General features: G+C 43.2%; 3 protein-coding genes across 5 annotated transcripts; 2 read left to right on the top strand and 1 right to left on the bottom strand.

The window, feature by feature from the left end:
• Window positions 1–85: 85 nt before the first annotated feature.
• Window positions 86–4,306, top strand: adss1 (adenylosuccinate synthase 1). Its single transcript, XM_084013221.1, has 13 exons — window positions 86–343; window positions 1,263–1,365; window positions 1,455–1,517; window positions 1,603–1,653; window positions 1,749–1,815; window positions 1,925–2,032; window positions 2,111–2,192; window positions 2,285–2,411; window positions 2,520–2,674; window positions 3,272–3,396; window positions 3,565–3,662; window positions 3,749–3,898; window positions 4,137–4,306. Exons 1-13 carry the CDS (start codon window positions 155–157, stop codon window positions 4,187–4,189), a joined length of 1,371 nt encoding a protein of 456 aa, XP_083869347.1. The 5' UTR covers window positions 86–154; the 3' UTR covers window positions 4,190–4,306.
• Window positions 4,307–4,878: 572 nt separating this feature from the next.
• siva1 (SIVA1, apoptosis-inducing factor) lies at window positions 4,879–8,854 on the top strand. The gene is made up of 4 exons (XM_084013132.1): window positions 4,879–5,055; window positions 5,394–5,582; window positions 7,134–7,287; window positions 8,592–8,854. The coding sequence occupies exons 1-4, from the start codon at window positions 4,935–4,937 to the stop codon at window positions 8,638–8,640; spliced, it is 513 nt and encodes a 170-aa protein (XP_083869258.1). The 5' UTR covers window positions 4,879–4,934; the 3' UTR covers window positions 8,641–8,854.
• Window positions 8,855–12,839: 3,985 nt separating this feature from the next.
• On the bottom strand, window positions 12,840–19,966 carry zbtb42 (zinc finger and BTB domain containing 42). Of its 3 annotated transcripts, none has more exons than XM_084013604.1 (2): window positions 19,829–19,966; window positions 12,840–18,548 (listed from the first exon to the last, which is right to left on the bottom strand). In XM_084013604.1, the coding sequence occupies exon 2, from the start codon at window positions 18,532–18,534 to the stop codon at window positions 16,939–16,941; it is 1,596 nt and encodes a 531-aa protein (XP_083869730.1). In that variant the 5' UTR covers window positions 18,535–18,548; window positions 19,829–19,966; the 3' UTR covers window positions 12,840–16,938. The 3 variants fall into 3 exon arrangements, with proteins under 3 accessions (XP_083869730.1, XP_083869729.1, XP_083869731.1); XM_084013603.1 differs by lacking the exon at window positions 19,829–19,966 and adding an exon at window positions 18,882–18,904; XM_084013605.1 differs by lacking the exon at window positions 19,829–19,966 and adding an exon at window positions 18,842–18,864.
• Window positions 19,967–20,094: the final 128 nt, after the last annotated feature.

The raw sequence follows: 20,094 nt of genomic DNA, 5'->3' as shown, positions 1-20,094 counted from the left end.
CTCCCAACAGCCTTGGAGACAAGTCGCCTGCACGGCTACGCACTTCTGTGCGTCTGGCTCTGACATCATCGGCTATGAAGTTACAGATATGGCAATGCCACTCTCGCAGACCGCTTAGTCTTCTTGAGACTGCCAGACTAAAGCCACCGCCATCATGTCTCTCACCTGGTCGGCGAAAGACCACAAGAACATGAGTCAACCCGCCGCGACCGGACAGAAGCGATCGCGCAACGACACGGGGAACAAAGTGACGGTGGTGCTCGGTGCGCAGTGGGGAGACGAGGGCAAAGGGAAGGTCGTCGATTTGCTGGCGACCGAAGCTGACGTTGTCTGCAGATGTCAGGTAAATGTCTGGATTCGTGATTACGGATGATTATTTTGCAGGGGCGTGGCTTTGTAATGCTGAATGCCATTTGTTTCCCTCTGAATTCAACGGAATCTGGCACAAGCTGGCTGTTAAAGCGCAACAGGTGCTCAGTGAAAACACTAGGCTACCCCGTTTTTTGGGAAATACTTAACAGAATATCGCATGTATTGGCTGAGTAACCTTTCTGGCTGCAATAAACCACACTGATTGTGTTTTGTAGTTTAATGGTTCGAATTATGGCTGAAAGTAAGTACATTCTTTATCACTTTAGAATAAGCAAGTACAATTTGCCTGCCTGAATGTTCTCTTAATTCTTGTATCCACCTTTAAACTGAGTGTAAAGTTGCTCTAATGGACTCATTCATCTGATCAAGAGATTGAATCTGAGAAGCACTGAATTCATGCTAGACAACAAGCCCAGACGGGTCGGTTTCGGTCCACTCACATATGGACACATAACCGTCTGGTCAGGAATCAGAGGTCAGGGCGGCACAGAGAAACCTGCCAACAGTTGCTGTGTTGTACTTTCTCCACTGACATGACTAGCACCCTGTGTTCTGGAGGCTTGAGAGCCCCACCCCACCGGGCTAGAGAGAGGTCACATTCTCAGAGGGGCTTGATATGTGAGAAGGCCAGGCTTTAGCCAGGGGGAACAGAGTGGTGGCTCCGCCGGTACCAGCCAAGTCTGTTAAAATAGGTGCTGGAAAAGCTCAGTGAATCGGGAAGAGGGGGACTTATCACAGGCTCACAAAAATAAAACGTGACACGTGTGTGTGGCTGAATCTTTTCTGGTGTTCTTGGGTGTAAGTGTCATATTGTATTTGATTATATCACAATCCAAACATTGACAGTATAATCTATCACATCATAATTCATACCCTGCTTTCATTTACAGGGGGGTAACAATGCAGGACACACGGTGGTGGTGGACGGCAAGGAGTATGACTTCCACCTGCTTCCCAGTGGAATCATCAACTCTAAAAGCACATCCCTCATCGGTAATGGCTTTAATATGCAGTGCTATGAGACCGTATGGTTAAGAATATTAGTGCAGTTGATTCTACATATTCCTCTTCCTCTCTTGCAGGTAATGGAGTGGTCATACATCTACCTGGCCTGTTTGAAGAAGGCGATAAAAATGAAAAGAAAGGTGAAAAGAGAACGAAAGCACATATAATGCACTGGTGTACATTCAGTATATACTCACATAGATGTCATTTCTGTTCTCTGACCAGGTCTGAAAGGCTGGGAGAAGAGACTGATTGTCTCAGACAGAGCTCACCTTGGTACGTACAGCACATGTCATTGTTTATAGTGCTTTACTCTTTTTGCATATCCAATTTTTTAAGGGTGTGAGGCCTTGTTTGCTGTCTCTCCACAGTGTTTGATTTCCACCAGGTTGTCGATGGCTTGCAGGAAAGTGAAAGACAAGCACAAGAAGGAAAGAAGTAAGGATAGGGGAGGAGCTGCCAACATTATGCCAGAAGATAATATGCCACAGTACACTACAGTCAGTATAAACCTGCTTTAATTCCATCTCTTTGGCTTGTGCCTCAGCATTGGAACAACCAAGAAGGGGATTGGACCAGCATACTCCAGCAAAGCGTCTCGCACCGGCCTGCGTGTTTGTGACCTCCTGGGTGACTTTAAGGACTTCTCTATGAGGTGGGAATATGGCAAACACCACGACTAATACTATAATGATCAGTTGTGACATGACTAATGCTTTCGTTCCCCTGTCAGATTCAAGAACCTTGTCCACCAGTATCAATCTATGTATCCAGCTTTGGCAGTTGACACTGAGGACCAACTGAAAAAACTCAAGGTAGACATCGATGAAACTGACTTTTTACGAAAGTGAAGGGTTATTTTCATTCCCTCGAATAAGAAAACATTTGCCCCTCTTGTTTCGTGCAGGAATACTCTGAGAGATTGCGGCCGATGGTGAGAGACGGGGTCTATTACATGTATGAAGCTCTTCATGGATCTCCAAAGAAAATTTTGGTTGAAGGGGCAAACGCTGCTCTCCTCGACATTGACTTTGGTAGGATCAGCAGCGATATACTGCATTTAAACATGATATGTGTTTTTTATGGAACTGGGAAGGAGTCGGTGCTATAGTGACATATGCCTATACATTTCTTCTCTAAAGGCACATATCCTTTTGTGACATCATCAAACTGCACCGTGGGCGGGGCATGCACCGGTCTCGGCATCCCTCCGCTGAATATCGGTGATGTGTTTGGTGTATCAAAGGCCTACACTACCAGAGTGGGAATTGGAGCCTTCCCCACGGAACAACTCAATGTAAGAGCTTAAGGAAATGACTAAGATTACTGGGACGTTGCTACATGTCTTTGCTTTCTTGGCCACCGTATTGTATGAAGGAGAGACACGTGACTTGTTTTGTAACCCACTGATATTGAGCTTGACATGTACAGTTTGCTTGTGATCATGTGGCTGACACACAAGGCAGCGGGAGGCAGTGGAGGGGAGGGGGAAGTGGATGGTCTCTGGCTCTGCAGCTGTCAAATGTTGGGAGACACGGGTTCAAGCGCTCTTTACCTCTTATGCAGGTCACATGTTTAAAGGGATAAATTTAGGGCCAGAGACTGAATATATTTTCTGTGTGAGCCGGGGTTATGTTACTTGTCACGGGAGCTGACCATAGGGACGTAGGTCAAAATGGTAAAACTTAATCCCCCAAGCCCATATGATATTTTATTGTAGTCAGCTGTGTTTAAAAAATGATTGTAGTTATTGCATATCTTTCTGTTGAATTATAAATGTTAACATATTCACATTGATCATCTAATATTGAATGCCTTAATATTAATGCCTAACATCACTTCAATTCATGAATAATAAAATAACACATAGGGCTGTGTTTCCCCCCCTGTTTAGGCAGTAGGAGAGCTGCTGCAGACGAGGGGTCATGAGGTGGGTGTAACCACGGGAAGGAAGCGGCGTTGCGGATGGTTGGATCTTGTCATCGTGAGATATGCTCATATGATTAATGGCTTCACCGCGTGAGTGGCTAGAAGGTTTTAACCAAAGCGTCAGGTTTTTTGTGGTTGTTTGAATATTGAAGCACATTTACCATACAAGCATACTTTTTTTGTTCTGTCCCGTCTAAAGTCATGTAATAGTATAGTGATAAATGTCAGTCTTCCTATGACATGTTACCTATCCAACAGCATTGCTTTGACAAAACTTGACATTCTGGATGTGCTGGATGAAATTAAAGTTGGAGTCGCCTACAAACTCAATGGAAAAAGAATTCCCCATTTCCCAGGTAATCTAACAGAAGATACCAAAGCATAAGTCACAGGTCAAATGTATTTAAAGATTGTTCATAATTGATTTCGTTCAAACATATAGCCAACATGGACGTTTTGCACAAAGTGGAGGTTGAGTATGAAACCTTCCCTGGTTGGAAGACGGACACGTCTGCAGCCAGGAAGTGGAACGACCTCCCAGCCAAGGCACAAAACTACATCCGCTTCATTGAGAACCACATTGGAGTTCCCAGTAGGTTTGACACAAAATAACAAACTTGCATTGTTTCATTTCATTTCACTTTGCAACACTTACCTTTAAGGCCTCCAAATCACAATACATAGTATTGTAGAAACTGTATGACATCCTTTAGGTAACACTGTTAATACTACAAAATAATCTTTTCCACTATGGATATTTGGATAATTATGACTTTTCCAGTTTTGTCGACTCATCTAATCCTTGTCTCTATTTCTTTGTCTCTCTTTAGTCAAGTGGGTTGGTGTTGGAAAGTCCAGGGAGTGCATGATCCAGATGTTTTAAAGGGAAACCTGTATCTCCCAATGAGGGAAGCACAGTCGCTGTGGCATCTTTTCGTCATCTAAACAGATTTTCTCCTCATTAGATAATAAACAAAACATAAAGGTCACCTTTGAACAATGTTGGCTATGTTTGTTTTGTTGCAGTCAAATATTCTTGTTATTGTTTTATTACAATAATTGGATTCAATTATAATGTACATGTCAATCTAATGCTATATCACCAAATAAACCAGCACACATATTTCCAAATCAAAGTTAATAGATCCATGGAAACATAACCAGTTGATGTAATAGCCTTGTCCATATAAGATGCACGTTTAGACTTGTATGTACTGAATTAATTATCATAGAGAGAAAGAAATATCATCCACTCAGAGTCCTCATCAGTATGATGGAAAGGGTAGTACACTACTACTAGTACACACTTCTGAAAATATTGTTCCTGTCTTTGGTCGTAATCGTGATGTGGTTTTTACTCCATGTGTTCCAGCCTGCAGATATTCATTTCTGAAATGATAAACAGAAATGTTCAATTTCGCGGGAGTCCGTGAAGGCAGCACAGTTTGGACGAGTTCTGCTTTAATAAGGAGTCAAAATCACGTGACCTCAGAAAATGTGTTGGATTGGCTGTCAGTTTTCATGTGACAATAAAGGACGTGTGTGATTGGCTCTCCTCCCTTGCAACTTTCCCGCAACAACAAGTGTGGATATCTTTCGTAGCACGACGGGATTTATTTGCGAAGAAAATGCCAAAACGAGCCTGTCCTTTTCCGGAGACCTTCTCCTCCCAATATAAAATACACATCGGACAACAGGAGCTGAGTAATTATGGCGTGTTTGGGAACAAATACAGGCAAGAAATATACGGTAAGTACATGCTAGCGGATATATCGCTGCGTAGCCGTGTTAGCTCATGCTAGCTTCGCGGTTTTGCTAGTTGTCTTCGCTTGAGTCACATTAGTAGGTAGCAACCAAAATACAGTCCATTTGATTACTTTTGGGGCATTTTTCATGTTCCAGCCAAGACTCGTCGTTTAGACTGCACGTGATGTCATTAGTTAAGCCTGTTGGTAATGACAAGAAACACCTGGAGTGGCCATTACTGCCATTAATGCTGCCTTTTAATGTGCAGTAATCATCAACTTGTTGGTGCCCCCAAAGCGAGTCACGTGTTATTTCACTTAAGACTGGGTCTTTTTCCACAGCAAAGACGAAGAACCTGCTCTTTAACGGTGCCAAGGTTGTGATGGGCAAACTATGGACTGGAGAGGAGAAGTCCGTCGAACCGCAGGCCCCTGGACAAGCAGAGAGTCCTGCATGTAGCCAGACCCTGCTGAGAGGACAGACACTGATCGGACATGATGGGAGACTGACGAGAGCAAACGCTGAACAAGGTGAGCCTGAACTGACAGGCCGGTGAAAGGATGGCTACACACCGTCAAGATATTCTGAGATGAATATGATGTCACAGCCAGAGAGGGCAACACTCAAAGATAGTATGACAAATCTATTCTGGTGTGTCGAATAACAGGATCGTACCATCTTTTTTTAAAACGTCAGTTGCAGTGCATGTGCGATCTCCAACAATCAGACGATAGCCAGCAAAAAATTAATCAATTTTAAGGATTTACTATCGTCATTATACAGGATTGCACAATTACATTTGTAGCCCCCTCCATGATACACACACAGTGAATGTATTGTATATGTAAGTAAACCGATTCAATATATTTAAAATGGGATACAATCAAATGGAACAAACTATACATTTTAAGTACTGATGGAAGAAATGAAGTGAAACTAAATTATATTTACAAGATATAGATACAGACAGACAGACAGAGAGCTGCATATGTTTAGTATGCACCAAACCCTTTCCTTTAACCTACCAGTGCCCTAAAATGTATCTCGTTGCAGAAGCCAGAACACATTTGGGCGAGGCCCACAGTCTGACAGGGCACATGGTAGTCACTGAAACAGGAAACCTTGGTAGGATTGACACTCAAATAGTTGATGGGTGGATGGACTTCATTAATCCCAAACTGGGAAATTATTTTGTTACAGCTGCCAGTTGTCCAAAACTGTAATGTACAGTAAATTTACATATAACACACTATAAACATATCTAAAGAATACACAAAATAAATAATATATTAGCGTACACTATAAATACTACTACTAAAACAACATACTATATACACCAGACAATTTGCCAATTTTTTTTCCCATTTATTTATGTATATCTTAGATTAAATGTTTAGGTATTGTGTTAAAACAATGTGCAATTTGCCAAGTACAGGTCCAAGGAAAGTCATAACAAGAACTATGCAGCTGAGAGTTATCTGTTAGACAGAGGTGAGGAGTAGCTTGGCTTCCCCAAAGCATGCTGACACAACTAATTAAAGTGTATCCTCTGGAGTGCCTTAAGCACTCACTGAACCTGCTCGGTTCAAAACAAGACCCCATGAAGTCCACAACTGAGGGTGCATTCAGCAGTCCTCATGAAGTTATAACCAGTTAGTGTTAATGACCAACCATTTTAAGTGATGGTTGGAGTTCTCCTCAAAAGCTAAAAAAGGACACTACACCTGAATTTAGAGTACAAATTGTCTTCTAATAGTGGAAAACATGGGATCTAACTTAATCCAATACTCGCATGCCCAGAGGTACATTGGAAGAGTTAATCGGTGATTCTTTCATGAACCAATTTCAATTTACAGTCCAAAATCCAGTTATATTGTATTATATTGTAGAAAAACCCTTTTATAAGGACAGTTAATCACAATCAGGCTGGTGAAAGGCTATGACTGTCAATTTTTACTTCAGTTCATGCTTTTCGCCAGCAGATGTCAGAGTTGTCACAGATTTGGATGCTTAGTTTGGTCCCTTTTGTGTGCCCTAAATGCTCATCCAGTGTGCTCTGTGTAACCATGCTCCATGTCTAGGTGCACCAGTGGCTCCTAAAGGCTGCTGTGTGTGTCAGAAGATCCAGGGGTCTCGGACACCATGCTCCCAATGTGAACGTCTAGTCTGCTCCTCCTGTTCACGACAGTGCTCCAGCTGCTGCAGCCTCTGCTGCTCTGTCTGCACCATCATAGAGTAAGTCCAAACCTGATTTCCTTTTCAATCAGTCTCCCAAAGGGCTTCCGCCTACTAATGTGCAAACGTATTTACAAGCTCTCTATACCGGCCATCAATGGCGTTAAAAATCAGCGTCTACTTTTGTATTATTTGCACTCTTTATACAGTGTATGTGGCTAATTGTGACAGTGCTATTTTTGGGAATTTGAAATAGAATGAAACTGTAAAATTTACTTACAGAATTGATATTTTACGACTAGACATGTCTGCAACCTTTGACTTTCCCGCGCTTGCTTTTTATATGTGAGATAATGTTGGTCTTAAAGTAATTTCCATGCGTCCCTAGCTGGGATACAGCTACAGTGTTTGCTTGTTTTTGGGGTTTCTTTCTAGTTGCCCCAGCTTCTAGTTCCTTTAAACTGAGGCTGTGCACACTAAGGGTAATTAGGTGGAAAAGCACTTGATTCGGCATTAAAGACATGTTTATAAGAGGTGTGGGGTGCAAGCTGTTTCTGTTCTGTGAAACGTTTCCTCTTGTGCTTGTACTGTGGGTGCAGCTGGACCAAAAAAGTTCCATAGATTATAGTATAGAGATGCTTCATTAACCTCAAGACAGGCAGAAACCATGACCCATCTCAACCCTGAAGCATGTTGGGTTCTCATCGGTTTTTGTTGGATTGCCAGTTGCAAACAGAGCTGTAATAGTGAATTTGACCACATCGAAAAGCAACAGAAGCAGGAAGGCAAATGGTTGCTTTTTTCATCTTTTCAGTATGAAGAAGCAAACTAGAAACGTTTACACCCTCCTTTCAAGCAAACAGCCTCAGTATTTCATTCTTAAAATAACTCAAAAGATGCCTTTTAGAGTCGAGCTGAAACGGCATTTCACGAGTATCTAGCATACATACCAAGACTCTGGACATCGTGTTGGGATGAATTTGATTTCATAATAGAAAAGATAAGCTCACAACCTACTCTAGCTCTGTGAAATGTTGATGTTTTTGATTGATTTGATTGATGGATGTCATGATATCCTTGGTCGGTACTAGCTGATATTGCTAGCTGCTGTTTTCCAGTACAAGCAAAATGTTGGATTTCGATAGGATACGAAGAAACTGTTTTTACTTTCATACATATATTGTAAAGTAGGCACATGCACAATATAAACGGGATGTGATCTAAAACTGCATTATTAATTTAAGCTCGACGTGAAACAAAACGCTGAAACTTGACCTCACAATAAGTGTTAAGCATGGTGAGAAAAATATGCGAGTGACGAAGTCCTTAAAACTGTAATGCAATATTTTCTCTTTGTCCCACAGCTACAGCGGGCAGTATGATGAAGTACTGTGCTGCAGCTGCTCGACGTAAAGGGAGACCAATGGAGGGGTCAGGAGTTTGTGCTTGAACATGCATAGTTGCCTTACATTATATTAATAAGACTGCATTTTATATCTGTGATATCTTTTTTTTTTTTTTTTTTTTATGTGATCCACGTTTTCTTGTATATATGTATTGCATTCCAAAGGAAATAAACTTGACTATTTGTATACAGTTAAATGTTGTGATCCGTTTGGTGCATCTTTAATACAGTCACAGTATGTATTTTGATTAACATAGATAAATTGGCTGTTGAATAATGCAGGAGTCCAAATATGATGTCTGAACAAAAATCAGCCAATTAGCTAAAAGGTTACCCAACTGTCTTCATGTGTTGTAGATATATCAGCAGGTGGCAGCACACTTCAAGGACTCAGCGGAGGGCTTAGTTCCTTTTAGACGGAGATATTTAGGGGAATACACAAACCCCGCATCCTTGCCCGATGAGCACGTTTATCAAACTGCTTTTTATTTAAAAGCACATTACGCCTTTGGTTGACGTATGTAAGTTTTGTCTCGTTAATGAAAACAAAATTCCAATCTAGTCTGGGCTGACCTTGAGGATCCGCTATCAAATGTATTTATTAAAACTAGAAGACCCAGAGGTTGAAAGGAACATGACTGCATCAGACTGTTTGGCTCCGATTCTCCCTTCTACAAATGACCTTGAGGTGCAATCATCACTTTCTCTTCGCTGATGTGCGTCACTGATGACAGGTTTCAGGCTCGGGTGTTAAATACTGTGGTTAATGGTACTTGATGGCAGAATTTAAATCTAAAATGTTTTTAAAAATCAATCACATGACATGTTATAGATATAAGCCTGTATGAGTGCGGCTCCTGGAGCTTATAGAAAGTGTGCCGATGAGCTGTTGAGTCACATCCCCTGCTCAGCAGGCCAGTTGTGGTTCCAGTCTTTGGGGAGCGCTACAGTTGGTGTTTGAGGGCACCGCCTGATTTCTGGCTGAATGAACAGACAGCTGCTGGCAGGCAAGGCGTCAACTAGTCTGCACTTTACTTGATAAGGTTTTAAGAAACCCTGAGGTGCTTATGATGCACTTGTATGGAAGACATTTGTGAAATTTGCATTCCTTTTTTGCTTTTATTAAATATAAAACAATCTTTGCCTCATGATAGATGAGATGTCCATAACTGTAAAGCAGGAGGATGTGTTTTGAGCCAATAAATAGTAAATATTTTATGCAAAGGTTTAACAGAACATTAGTGAGTAAATTAATTTATTAAGAAAAATGCTTCTAAGAATTTACTTTTAATTTTAAAATGCCGTATTCCTCAACATTTCCATCAGTGTATTATACTAATTGTATAGAATTACGAGTGATGATCTGAAAAATATGTATATAATATGTTTTTTTAGACATGCACTTTTATACTCATTGTAAATTAATTGTTTTGCTGAATGAACCTAGTAAGTCTGTCAAACATTTTGTACGTGGGCACATGTACGGTTACAGTCGGAAACGAGAAGGAATGTCCTAGTCGGCACCATTCTCTATGCAGCGTCCCCCTGGTCCTTTTTGTCCTCGGAGATGTGTTCGTCTTAATCATCTGAGTAACACTTCTAGGAATGATGGGGTCAAAGTGACCCGTAAGTCTCCAAAACCATGTCAGACACTCATTTCATTATCCAGTTGTTTTAGCCAATTGCATTATTGCATCAGACCTTTCTTTAGTAACCTAGAAGAAAGGGAAAGTCATGTAATAAATTGCAGCGGACAAAGGGTGTTGTCCGGCCTGAATTTCACCTAAATCCATTGGTGACTACATTCTTCTTCTTCTTTTTTACTTATTAGAGAGGATGCTGATGTGGAGGCCCCCTCTCCCCTCTGCTTCCTGTTAACTCCATAATGTTGTATTTGTGTACCTTCAAAACAACAGCTGTCAAGGTTTTCAGCACATCCCCATGCGTGACATTAAAAAAAAAAAAAAAGGTCACGGTGTCCCCCCCTCCCTCCCTCCCTCCCTGGGGTGTGAACACTCCTCATCTTCTCCCCGGTGCCTGTATGGACTGGGTGTCTGCGAGGAGAAGGGGGCCACATAATCACCCACGGCGCACCAGACAGGACCAACTGCAGTCGGCCAGCGGGAGCACGTGGCTTTGTCTTTCACCCATTCTTGTGGGGACCAGCTGTGGTTTGAGTGTGGCGAGCGTCGAGCCCAATGATGCTGCTGCTATAAATATGCGTCAACGAGTGTGAGTAAGTGACAGCTGTACAGTGGACCAAGGACACACAGTCTTGGCACTGTCAGGGCGAGCCACTCCAAAAAAGGCAAACCCAGTGTGAGAGCACTAGTTGATATGTATTTATGCACTTGTGTCTATTGAGGTGTAGTGTATACAGTTCAGATTGTAGCTGTAGATCGTGATGAAGAATTGATATGTTGCTTCCAATGCGGATGAAACCTTACAAATTATCAATAAATGATACTTATTGAGATTTCTTCTTTTTTTTCTTTTTTTTTCACCAGGCTATTATATTAAGAATTGGGAATTAAAAGATTATTCTTTGTTCTTGGACGCCATGTTTTTCTGTTGTTTTTTTTAGTTATTATTATTTCCTGAAAGTCAAAAGAATTGCTCCTCCAAAATGAAGAGGGTGATAACCATATGCATGTGTGTTCATACATAGAGATGAAAAGAAGACTATCCGTGTGTGTGTGTGTGTGTGTGTGTGTGTGTGTGTGTGTGTGTGTGTGTGTGTTGTCTGTACACAAGTGCATGTGTGACTGTGTTTGTGTGCCCTTTTCAAGTGTGACCACCTGTCTTTTGTTAAGAAATAAATAAATAAATAAATAAACACAGCCCACACCAGCTGTCCCTGGCAGTCCGTCCCTTCAGAGGTCAAGGGCTCCCACCGCTGGCCTTGTTGAGGTGGTGGACACTTACAACTTTCCTCTCAACTTCTCTCAAGTACCTCTAAACACACACACACACACACACACACACACACACAAAACCTCGCGCAGCCAAATGAGCCGGGCTTTGAGCCTCGGAGAGGAATGTTTTATTACACCATCGAGTTACACTGCACATATCCCAGCTCGTCACCCTGCAGCTAAGCCCTATCACATGGGCCCTACTTTCCATGTGAAGGTTTGGGTCCATAAGAAAAGCGCACACACCAGGCAGTCTAAGCCCTGGATCCCGTTAGGCAGATGTGAGATGTTGGTGCCAGCGAGTGCTCAGAGGCCCGCCGCCGCCGCCGCTGTGGATGTGCACAGTGCAAGGTGGCCACAGCGTTTCAGAAGGGCCCTTATTTACTGTGAGCTGGCTGGGGCCGTTCGGGGTGTTTATGAATGATCTTGGGAGGACATTGTTTTCTTTATGTCGGAGCTGCCTGGCTAGCGCCGCTGTGTCGTCTGTTTGTGCATAAAGTACGTGCTGGGGAGCAGCGCCAGACAATAGCCAGGCTGAGCTACTACCCACGCACACAATAGAGTGGCGGGATGAGGCCGAGGTCTGGGGCCATGGTTTTGGGGGCTGTGGGGGTGGAGGTGGGATAGATGGGGGGCAGGGGCAGTTGGATGCGGCCCTTGTCTATACGGCGTTCCTAGAATGGGTGAGCTGGGATTGGGGGGAGGGTGGTGGGAACCCGAGCACATCCCCATTGGGATCACGTAGCAGAGCAGCTGGATTTCTTTCATGGTGCAGCAGGGAAATAATTAAAAGTTCTCGCCATTGAAAATGTCCAGTGAATTGGCATGAAGTCCCTCAAGCAGACACATATTTGGAAGGTTTGTTTACTGACAAATAAATGTGTTTGTGTAGCAGATATTATCAAGTTGAGTTTAAGTAATAATTACAGAACAAAATCTTTGTTCTTTGTTATCCGAGGTTTATCTCTCTTGGAGAGTGTTGGCAACAGGTCAGGGACAATGGGAGCCCATCTTGAAATTGCTCCGTCCTTGAGCTGAGTTTATGGTTTCAGAGGGATAGGGCCTGTAAGACCAGCAGTATTATCACTTTCTGTTGTATCTGTACACATTGCAGTGCTGCCCACACACACACACACACAGACAATATCTGTCTGATTGTTACCGCTGCGTGTCAGACGAGGGCTCGTCTACAACATTCTTTTGTTAGTGTATCTGAGTCTTCTTTGACTTTTATTAAATTCGAAGCTCATCTTCTGCGTGTGAGTGCAAGAAAAAAAGACAACACAAAGGGAGAAAGTTGTTCCATTTAATTCTATGCATAATCTTAAGAAAGACCTAAATCAAGATTGTCACATTTCCACAGCACACGCACACAAGCACACTCCAAAAGCGCAAAGAAAATGCACATACAGTTATAGATCAAAAGTAAATTGCCTCAATATCTAAGCAATGTCATCTCTGCATAAAGATTGTCCTCTAATCTCTACACCACTAACACTGAAGCAATTAATTACTATAAAATATACCTTTATTATTAAAAAATTATATTAAAATTCTAATGGCACTTCTACAAATTCTATTAAAAAGATTTTTTCGTTCAACATTTAGAAGCTTTTTTTTTCCTCCTTTTTTTTTTTTTACCAAATTAAAACCGAGACAGTCAAATGTTGCACAAGAAGCAAATGCAATAATAAATATTTTTCATGATTATACACAATTTCACAGTTGTAACCTGCAGAGGACAAAATTCCAGTATCGGTAAAGTCATTTTTTTTTTTAGACTTAAAGATCATACAGCATGAGTTAGGCCCTCAATCAAGAGTAGCGCTGTTTCCAACAATCAAAATCTCAGTATTTCACATTCAACAGTGACGTTAACTAAAGGAACAGACTGTTAGTTCCCTGGAGTATTGGCTCCTAAAAGCCAAAATCACAAAAAAAATGCTTGTTTTCAGTTTAACACGTCCAAAACAGATTTATTCACATAAACAAAAATGGTCAAATAAATCTTAAAAGTAATCTCTCGCAAAGCAGCAAAAATAAATGAACTTGGAACTTGTAGTTTGTCTGATTCTTGACATAACAGAAAAAACAGGAACAACAGTTGTGAATCACTTCAGTGGGCTCCTGTTGCTGTGATGCGAACTTCACCGCCGCAGTCAAGGGCAAAAATGTACAATATAGAAAAAGGGCTTCTCCAGATGCAACACCTATTCGTGTGTCTACAAGGCACATTTGGTGATCATCCTGGAGGTATAAATAAAGACTGCAAACAATAAAAAGGGAAACATCTTCACATATTGTTAGTTTTTCTATTTCTGTACAGATGTACATTAGAGAATCAAACACTTTTTGTTTGCGCCACATAAGAAATGTTCCTTAAAAACAGTGACAAAAATCTACATTCCTGCGTGATTCTGATTGAAATATACATTATTAACACTACGCGACAGTTATACATCTGAAATATATTGTTCTAAGCGATTAAACTCTCAGGATATGCGAACGGCAGGAGTGTTTGTGCAAGTTAACGGGGGAGCCAAATCACATTTCTTGTCAAATTACACACAGGCCTCATTCATTCCAGCCCCGTTGCTGACTGCAGGTCAGGGAGTAGGATGAAAACGGACCGCGGTAATTCTGGGAGAAATGCTTTAACTCGTTCTTGACTTCGGCTCCTCGAATCACATGAATTCATTTCTGTGTCCTGAAAACAGTCTTGGTGATTAACAACAAAAAAACGAAACAAAAGAAAAACACCTTAGGGTGAAATGGATATGTAGTCAGCACCTCTATCGTCACAGTTGCCTGACAGTCACCACCAGCTATTTTTTTCCCCTCCTAAATCTAGCACTTGGAAAACAATACTCTGATATTCTCTTGATCTATGTGCAATCAAATCACTGTGGATTCTCCTCCATGTAGAGGAACAATTAAGCCTTTATCTACTGCATGTTGAAGGGGGAGTTCTTTGATGCCGCCAAACAATACACCTGTTTACAGTGTCCTTGGTCTCCCTTTGCTAAATACATTTCTCACATTCCAATGGCTCCATTCAATACAGAAAAGTGCAAAGAGACAGCGATGCCTTTTCTCCCCACAGCTAGCTGAGCGAGATACACAATGATCCCTTGAGAGCTACCTGGGGTTCGGTGGTGGGTGGGACAATGCCTGTATTGTCTCCTTTCCATAGGTAGCCACTAGCCAATACCCTATCAGTGTGGCTGTGCTTGTGAACGACTGCTTCCAGTGGCAGAACAGCAGTCAGGAGCCATATTAACCCTTCAGAAATATTTGTAGTGAGTCCAACCAAATCAAGTCTTGGACATGGAGAAAGGGACCAAACTACCCCGGGGAAGACGTGACACTTTTTAAGAGACTGCAGCCTTGATAAGACACGACTCTCCCCGCCTGACATGTGTCGTAACACGGAAACACAAAACAGTTTGATAAATAGCATATATATTTACATTAAATATACATATAGTAAGAAATAGCAGCCTAGACAATAGTGTTGAAACTATATGCATGCTAAAAAAACAAGTGCTTCTCTATGTTCCATGTGACGAATCTTGAATGCTCCGCAGAGGTTTCTACACAAGTATATTAAAATACAATTACAGTAACTCGATTTGCACAGAGAAAATTAACAGACAGCCCCAATACCAGTTAATGAGTACCAAGATCGCTAGGCAAGACGCGGTGTCTTTCAAGCTGACAGAAATAAGAAGTACACCTACAGTAAACCCTGAACCAAGTCAAACTAATAAATAAATTCTGATCAAGTCTTCTCAGGACAGATTAGACAAATATCATGAACTTTTAGTGCTACACCCCCTGCTAAGAATCCAGATCGCATCGACGTGAGCAGGCAGGAGAAATCCATTCCCTGCCCAAAGATTCTGTCAAGGAAAGCATCACTAAAGGCTCCAGCTTCATCAGTAGTAACATACACACATACAGTAAGAAAATATGATGATGTGAAAAGGTTAATTAAAAAAAAAAGAAGAAACATCAGTAGATTGAGCTGAATGGCATGTAAGAGTACAAGCTCTGATGAACAACAGGCAGCAACAGAGTACTGAATACTGTCCACCTGTCTCCTTCCCTGCCTGCCGAGGGTGTGCCCTTACACCGTGCCATCTACCCTTTATGCCATACCAGGAAGTAACAAGGTCATTTACTGGCAACCGTTTGCTTCTACCGGAAACAAGTCAATAAACTTTTAATTGACGAGAGCTTGATTTACATACTTTAATTCCATTCTTGTAAATTATTTAATCAAAGGACACTCGTGGATCGATTCCAGAGAAGACAATTACCTCTGTTATCACCTGGTATGTGGAGCGTTATCCAGGCCTGAAAACTGAATTTTACAAGAAGGCATAGTGATATATCTCATTCTTGTTTAAGTCCACTCGGTGAAATGCTAAGAATTTCAGTAGGCACCAGTGTTACAGGCATTAGCTTTTTAAACTACTCTCCATCCTCTGATTAAACAAATCATTTTCAGTAGCAAATTAGAAGGCCGTTCCATCGTATGTGCTCACTCACATTAGCAACTGGAGAACTGGTAACTCAACCCGAGGCAAGAAAAAGAAAAAGAAAAAAGAAAATATGGTGATATGATTTTCTGTTTGCCTCTTGTTATAGACGACATTAAACTGTAATCAACTTCATTTCAACCAAACAAAAAATTCTACTTCCATGAAAAAAAGGTTTTACTTCCACTAGTCGAACTTCATTAGTTTTGCTGCCTTATGATAGTTAACTTGTTAAGGACTAAACAAATCCCCCAAAATAAATAATAATAATAATAATAATAATAATAATATTGTAGGAGTTAAAAAAAATCATATATTGCTACTTACGGACGGTTCTGATCTCCCATGTGCACAAATAAAAGTCTCACTCACTCTGACGATTGTATTAACATATGTTAGCATTAGCTATCACCCATAAGGTATGACCATGGGATGTTTTTTTTTTTTTTACTTTCAGCAAATATACTCATCAAATAAACTCAACAGATTGACACAAACAAGACAGAAACAAAACAAGTGCATCATCCGATTTGTTCGCCTTCGTCGACACAGATCCAGCTTGGGTTTTTCACAGCACCCGTGTTTATTCTAACAGCCCGTGCACCTTCAACCGTCTGGCTCTGACCGTCATGTACGCCTGTGACACAGTCCAGTGCAGAGAACAGCTCCAGTTTTAAACATTGCTACATCTTCATCTTGAGAAATGCCACATGGGGGTAGAATCCAAAAAAGATGTGTCGCCAATAAACTGCCGACGTGTGTGTACTAATGGGGAAAGTGTTCAGTAGTAGTATTCAGTGTATGCAAAGACATTCTGTCTTATGTCATGGCACTGCTGAGAGGTGTTTTATCCAATGGCGAGAGTCTTGACAAGGCCACAGTGAAACTTCCTGATGTGGCGGTAAAGGTCCCCGGACTGGGTGAAGCGGCGTTCGCACCACTTACAAGCGTGAGGCTTCTCACGCGTGTGAACTACGGCGTGCCGACTCAAGTTATGGGAGTACTGGAAGCTCTTGCCACACTGGCCACAGGTGTATGGCTTCTCGCCAGAGTGTGTGCGCTCGTGGCGCTTAAGGGTGTACATGCAGGAGAAGGTCTTGTTGCACTGCATGCAGGTGGGCACCGAGCCGTCGGGGGATAACTTGGAGCGGGCGCCGTCCTTCTCGCGGAAGTGTGAGCTGAGGTGCAGTTGCAGCACGTGGGGGCTGGGGAAGACTTTACTGCAGAGGGGGCACACGCACACCTGTTGCCCCGGGGGCAGGAGCACCCCGCTGGAGGTGGAGATGTCGGAGGAGGCCAAGTCGTCCTCCTCCTCCTCTTCGCTGTCCCCCAGCAGCCGACCCCTCCTCTCCTCTAACTCCCTGCCTGGGGCGCCCTCCCTCCCTCTGCAGGCCTCCCCCTCCTCGTCCATCAGGTCCTCCTCCTGGGAGAGCAGGGCGGCTGTAGAGCCGTTGTTGCCTGGGAAGAGGGCAGCGAACCCTGTCACCACTGAGCTCCTGGCACTATTCCCAAAGCGCTGGCTCTCAGGGCTCATCGGCTCACTGTCCTCCTGCTCTGACAGCAAGTCGTGTTCGTCTTTAACAAGTGGCTCAGTGCCCTGCTGCTGGCTGTCGAGGGCCAGCTGTCCCGAGACGTAGGAGGGGTGTAAGGGATCTCTGCTAGACAGAGGCTTGAAAGACAAATCCAGTGCACAGTCCATGTCATCTGAAGCCCGGGACCTCTGGGACAGCGATACGGTGGAACTACTGACATCAGCTTTTGTTTTTCCAGCTGTTTGGACGCAGGGCTCGGCCTCTGCTGACAAATAATTGACACCTACAAGGTCCGGGGACCTGCCAGAGTGACCGTTTGCCTTCTGCCTGCTCCTTGCAGACCTATCACAATCTGTGACAGCCAGCCTGACTTCGCTGTTGTCCATGTCAAACTCCTCGGCCGGGGGGGGCCTGTGAAGCCCCCGAGACTGTGTCTGGGGCTGTCGCCGGATGAGCTGCTTACTGTGCAGCTCGCCTTCCGAGGAATTTTCCCTGTCCAGACAGCCGAGTCCCAAACCCTCGCTCGCCTTTTCATCCAGAGAGGAGACTTCCTTATCTTTAAGCTTGCTTTTACATACTTTCACTATATCATACATGTGGAGGTAACTGGCTGCTGCCAGGACATCCTCCACCGGGAGAGAGCTGAATTCCAACTTCCCCTCATACATAAATTCAAGGAGCAGACTGAAAGCCGGGGCTGTCACAATGTCACTGTTGAGATGCACAACGTCCCTTTTGTCCAGCTGGTCCCTGTAGAAGAGATGGAAGTACATGCTGCAGGAGGCCAGCACGGCTCTGTGCGCTTTGAATCGAGCCTCCCCGACAAGAACAGTGCAGTCACAGAGGAAACCTTGGTGACGCTGCTGACTCAGACACTGCAGCAACTGGCGGCTATGGTCTGGGAACTCCATTCTTCCTTCATAACCTGACGAAAAACAGGAAAAACAGGATACTGGATAAACGCAATGAAGCCATGGAGAGGGCACAGCGGAGCTGCCGTGGCATATGAGACGCGAAGTGGCCACAAAGCAGAAAAAGTGTGAGGAATAACTTAAAGCCACATTAACGCGAATCAGAAATTGAAAGTATAACACGCGAGTCAATAAACCTGTCGTGTTTTAAAATACAAGTTTATAAAAGGCACTCCCGAACATAAAGATTACAGTCAAATAGAAAATACATCAATAACTTTATCCAACTTGAGAACAGAAATCCTACATTCTTTCCAGTGGTGCAGGATACGCTGCGCCGCGCTCACCCATGTATCACGGTGTAAACGGATCCAGTCTCCAAACGATCCCAAGTATTCCGGCGTGCAGTGGGCTAGCCAGCCGTACTTCTTGGAGCTTCCGAAATGTGCTTAAAAGTGACGCACAGGCGCGTTTCCGATCGCACGCGAAAGCAGCGGTGTTTACAGGACAAGCAAGCGGGCCCGGGAACGACAGCAGTCGTCCACCGAGGGTAGGGGGTGGGGGGGGGGGGGGGGAGGAAGGAGGCTAACGTGAAAAAATAAGACCAGTGCAGAGTGAGTAAACTGGTGCTCTGTTTGCTAATTACACTGCAAGCTGTGGAGTCAGCTGCTCTGACATCACCGCAATGGAAACGCTACCTCCAGCTGTGCTCCTCTTTATGCCATATGTTAACTCTGGGCTACGCAGCCCAAACTACACGCACACAACTTGTAAAAAAAAAAAAAAAAAGAGGAAAAAAAGGAGTGGATTTATAAGTGTCACAAGATTACACGGGATTTTTAACTTTTTTTTTTTAATCGGGTAATTTATCACCAAAAAGAAAATTGCAGCCGACAACCGTGAAGAAGAAAAAAACCGCTTACGCACTCATCAGAAACACGCGCACGACAGTGAAATATGTTGTTTAAAGCGGTTGATTCAAAACGGAAAAGGCAGATGCTAAGAAAAAAAAAAAGTGTATTGGATATTAAAGTTTGAGGATGCCGATGATAATGTGCATACGTATAATTTTGCGCGCGGTAGTTGTAGTTTCACAAGAGAGAGGAGAAAAGTGTAAAGAGGAGACAGGAGAGCCAAGGGCGCAGTAAACCGAGCTCCATGTCCGTGTTGGGAAACGCATTGCTAGGAGCCTTTTAAACAGCAGAGGAACTCAACTGCGCTGAACGAAGCGGCGAGGGGGACACTCTTTAACTTTGTCTTCCTCCGTTCCGAAGCACGAGCACGCCGTACTTACATTTATGTCCGCCCGGTTCGTCGTGTTCTTTCCTAGAAGCCCCGGCGTCCTTTCATGATGTGCGGCCAGATGTTCGCTTCTCCTTGTCGTTTCTTGAGCTTCAGTCCGACCCTGGCAAGGCAGGCTGCACTCAGCGCTGCTGTGTGTCAAGCAGGTTGATAATGGCACAAGTCTCGCGATATCGCGCGGCCACAATAAGTTCTGTACTACTCCGTGAATTCACACAGCGGCAGCAAGTAGCAGAGAACACTGGGAACATCAATTGG

This window comes from Eutrigla gurnardus, assembly GCF_963514095.1.
Source record: "Eutrigla gurnardus genome assembly, chromosome: 7".
Lineage (NCBI taxonomy): Eukaryota > Metazoa > Chordata > Actinopteri > Perciformes > Triglidae > Eutrigla > Eutrigla gurnardus.
Note: the sequence above shows the minus strand (reverse complement) of the source record. Positions and strands in the feature narration are given on the sequence as shown.

What these genes read in the sequence shown, in the direction of transcription:
- adss1 (XM_084013221.1), top strand. Translation starts at nt 155, where the DNA reads ATGTCTCTCACCTGGTCGGCGAAAGACCACAAGAACATGAGTCAACCC. An exon ending in CGATAAAAATGAAAAGAAAG is followed by an intron (nt 1,518 to 1,602) that starts GTGAAAAGAGAA and finishes TTCTCTGACCAG; the next exon opens with GTCTGAAAGGCTGGGAGAAG. An exon ending in ACCAACTGAAAAAACTCAAG is followed by an intron (nt 2,193 to 2,284) that starts GTAGACATCGAT and finishes TGTTTCGTGCAG; the next exon opens with GAATACTCTGAGAGATTGCG.
- siva1 (XM_084013132.1), top strand. Translation starts at nt 4,935, where the DNA reads ATGCCAAAACGAGCCTGTCCTTTTCCGGAGACCTTCTCCTCCCAATAT. An exon ending in GAGAGCAAACGCTGAACAAG is followed by an intron (nt 5,583 to 7,133) that starts GTGAGCCTGAAC and finishes CTCCATGTCTAG; the next exon opens with GTGCACCAGTGGCTCCTAAA. An exon ending in TCTGTCTGCACCATCATAGA is followed by an intron (nt 7,288 to 8,591) that starts GTAAGTCCAAAC and finishes TTTGTCCCACAG; the next exon opens with CTACAGCGGGCAGTATGATG.